This window comes from Achroia grisella, unplaced genomic scaffold, assembly GCF_030625045.1.
Source record: "Achroia grisella isolate CSIRO2021 unplaced genomic scaffold, CSIRO_AGI_Agris_v1 utg4142, whole genome shotgun sequence".
NCBI lineage: Eukaryota > Metazoa > Arthropoda > Insecta > Lepidoptera > Pyralidae > Achroia > Achroia grisella.
The window spans coordinates 12,443-14,618 of NW_026712849.1; the positions used below are offsets into that span (position 1 = coordinate 12,443).

Below are 2,176 nucleotides of genomic sequence, written 5' to 3' on the forward strand. Positions count from 1 at the left end.
AGTGCCGAGGACGCCCTCTATAATCTAATGAGTCACATCAGAAGCAAACTCCATGAGAAAAAGATGATAGTGCTAATATCCCTGGATATAGAGGGCGCCTTCGACAGCGCTTGGTGGCCGATGATAAGGGTCCGGCTGGCTGAGGAAAAATGCCCGGTAAATCTGAGACGAGTGATCGATAGCTACCTGAGGGACAGGGCAGTCGAAGTAAGGTATGCTGGAGCACGGGCAACGCGTCAAACGGAGATAGGATGTGTGCAGGGTTCGATAGGGGGACCACTATTGTGGAATGTCCTCCTAGACCCCCTATTGAGACAGCTAGAACATCAAGGCGTCTACTGCCAAGCGTTCGCGGACGATGTCGCGCTGGTATTTGATGGGTGGACGGCCCTCGACATTGAAAGTCGTGCAAATGCCGCCCTCGAACATGTTCGGAAGTGGGGTGTCGTTAGCAGGCTGCGATTCGCACCGCACAAAACATGTGCGATGCTAATCACACGCAAGCTGAAATACGACACACCACGTCTGAGCATGGGCGGGGTCGCCATAGGCATGACCGAAAGTGTCAAACTCTGGGACTCACCATCGACCACCGGTTAACCTTTAACGCCCACATGGCTGCTGTTTGTAAGAAGGCGATAGCCATCTACAAACAGCTGGCCAGGGCGGCAAAGGTGAACTGGGGTCTGCACCCAGAAGTTACGAGGACAATATACACAGCGGTGGTGGAGCCGATAATCATGTATGCGGCAAGCGCGTGGTCGGAATCGGTGACGAAGATAGAGTTCCGGAAGCAGCTGAGCGTGGTGCAGAGGGGCTTCGCCCAAAAAATCTGCAGGGCTTACCGCACGGTGTCCCTGAACTCCGCACTGGTACTGTCAGGAATTCTCCCTCTAGACCTACGTATACGTGAGGCTGCCTCACTGTACGAGGCGAGGAGGGGGAGGGCCGATGGGCTAGTGGGAGACAGGGATGTCGAACGGATGACGCCAGCGGCAGACAAGCCCCATCCGGCCGAGCAGGGGAGGCTGGAGTTCCGGGACCTGGTAGACGAGGAACAATATAAAACAGCGCAACAAGACTGCGAAATAAGAATATTCACCGATGGGAGCAAGATTGAGGGCCGGGTCGGTGCGGCTCTGTCGGTATGGAACAGGGCGACCGAAACAAAGGCCCTCAAGCTTGCTCTCTCGGCACACTGCACCGTCTACCAGGCGGAACTCCTGGCTCTGAGCAGGGCGGTTGGGATAGCATCAGAACATCCTGCTACCACAATCGGCATTCTCAGCGACTCCAGGGCAGCACTGCAAACGGTTGCAAATCCGAAAGCCCCCACCCCTAGCGGAAGAATTTAGAAGAAGGCACACTCAGTGTAAACAAAACGGGAAAACAATAAACATCTATTGGATTAAGGCACACGCGGGGTGGGAAGGAAACGAGAGGGCGGACCATCTCGCCAAGGAAGCGGCCCTGAAGTCGAAGAGGAGGTCAGACTACGACTGGTGTCGGTCTCATTCGCCAAACGTCTGATCCGGGATCGGACGATTGCCGAATGGGATAGGCGGTACCAGTCTGGCGAGACTGCTTCCGTAACAAAACTCTTCTTCCCGAGCGCGGCCGATGCGTACAGGGTCGTCGGCAAAATCACCGCAGACAAATACATCACCCAGCTGTTCACGGGACACGGCGGATTCCGAGCGTATCTACACCGTTTTCGGTGCCGCGAGAATCCGTCGTGCCCATGTGACCAGCACACACCCGAAACACTATTACACATTATGTCACAATGCCCTCGCTTTGGAAGGAAAAGAATGGACTTAGAAATAGAACTAGGAATCGAAATAAAAACAGAAAACTACAAGGAAATTATAAAGCATAAAGAGCACAGAGAAAAGTTTTTAAAGTACGCAACAGAAATAATAAACAAGGTATCAAACATAAACAGCGATAAGTAAAGCTGTATCTAGGTGTATAGTGGATATACAGTCATAGATAAGCAATAGATATAAGTAATAAAAAGAATAATAGTAATAGTAAGAATTGTATTAGATAAGTAAGAAATAAAATAGGCTAAAATAGTAGTATGTAAACAAAAACAAAATAGATAACCCTTAGAAATGTAAATCCCTAATTAAGTTCTCCTCTAGGTTTAAGTGTAGTAAATAAGAAAGTTATG

At 50.4% G+C, this 2,176-nt stretch overlaps 1 protein-coding gene across 1 annotated transcript; it reads left to right on the top strand.

Moving 5' to 3' along the window:
• Window positions 1-614: 614 nt before the first annotated feature.
• Window positions 615-1,955, top strand: LOC131844848 (uncharacterized). Its single transcript, XM_059193830.1, has 2 exons — window positions 615-1,341; window positions 1,414-1,955. The coding sequence occupies exons 1-2, from the start codon at window positions 615-617 to the stop codon at window positions 1,953-1,955; spliced, it is 1,269 nt and encodes a 422-aa protein (XP_059049813.1).
• Window positions 1,956-2,176: the final 221 nt, after the last annotated feature.

Excerpts from the sequence above, each read along its gene's own strand:
- LOC131844848 (XM_059193830.1), top strand. The coding sequence starts at position 615 with ATGGCTGCTGTTTGTAAGAAGGCGATAGCCATCTACAAACAGCTGGCC. Across the intron at positions 1,342-1,413 it reads TCCGAAAGCCCCCACCCCTA|GCACACGCGGGGTGGGAAGG; the intron begins GCGGAAGAATTT and ends TATTGGATTAAG.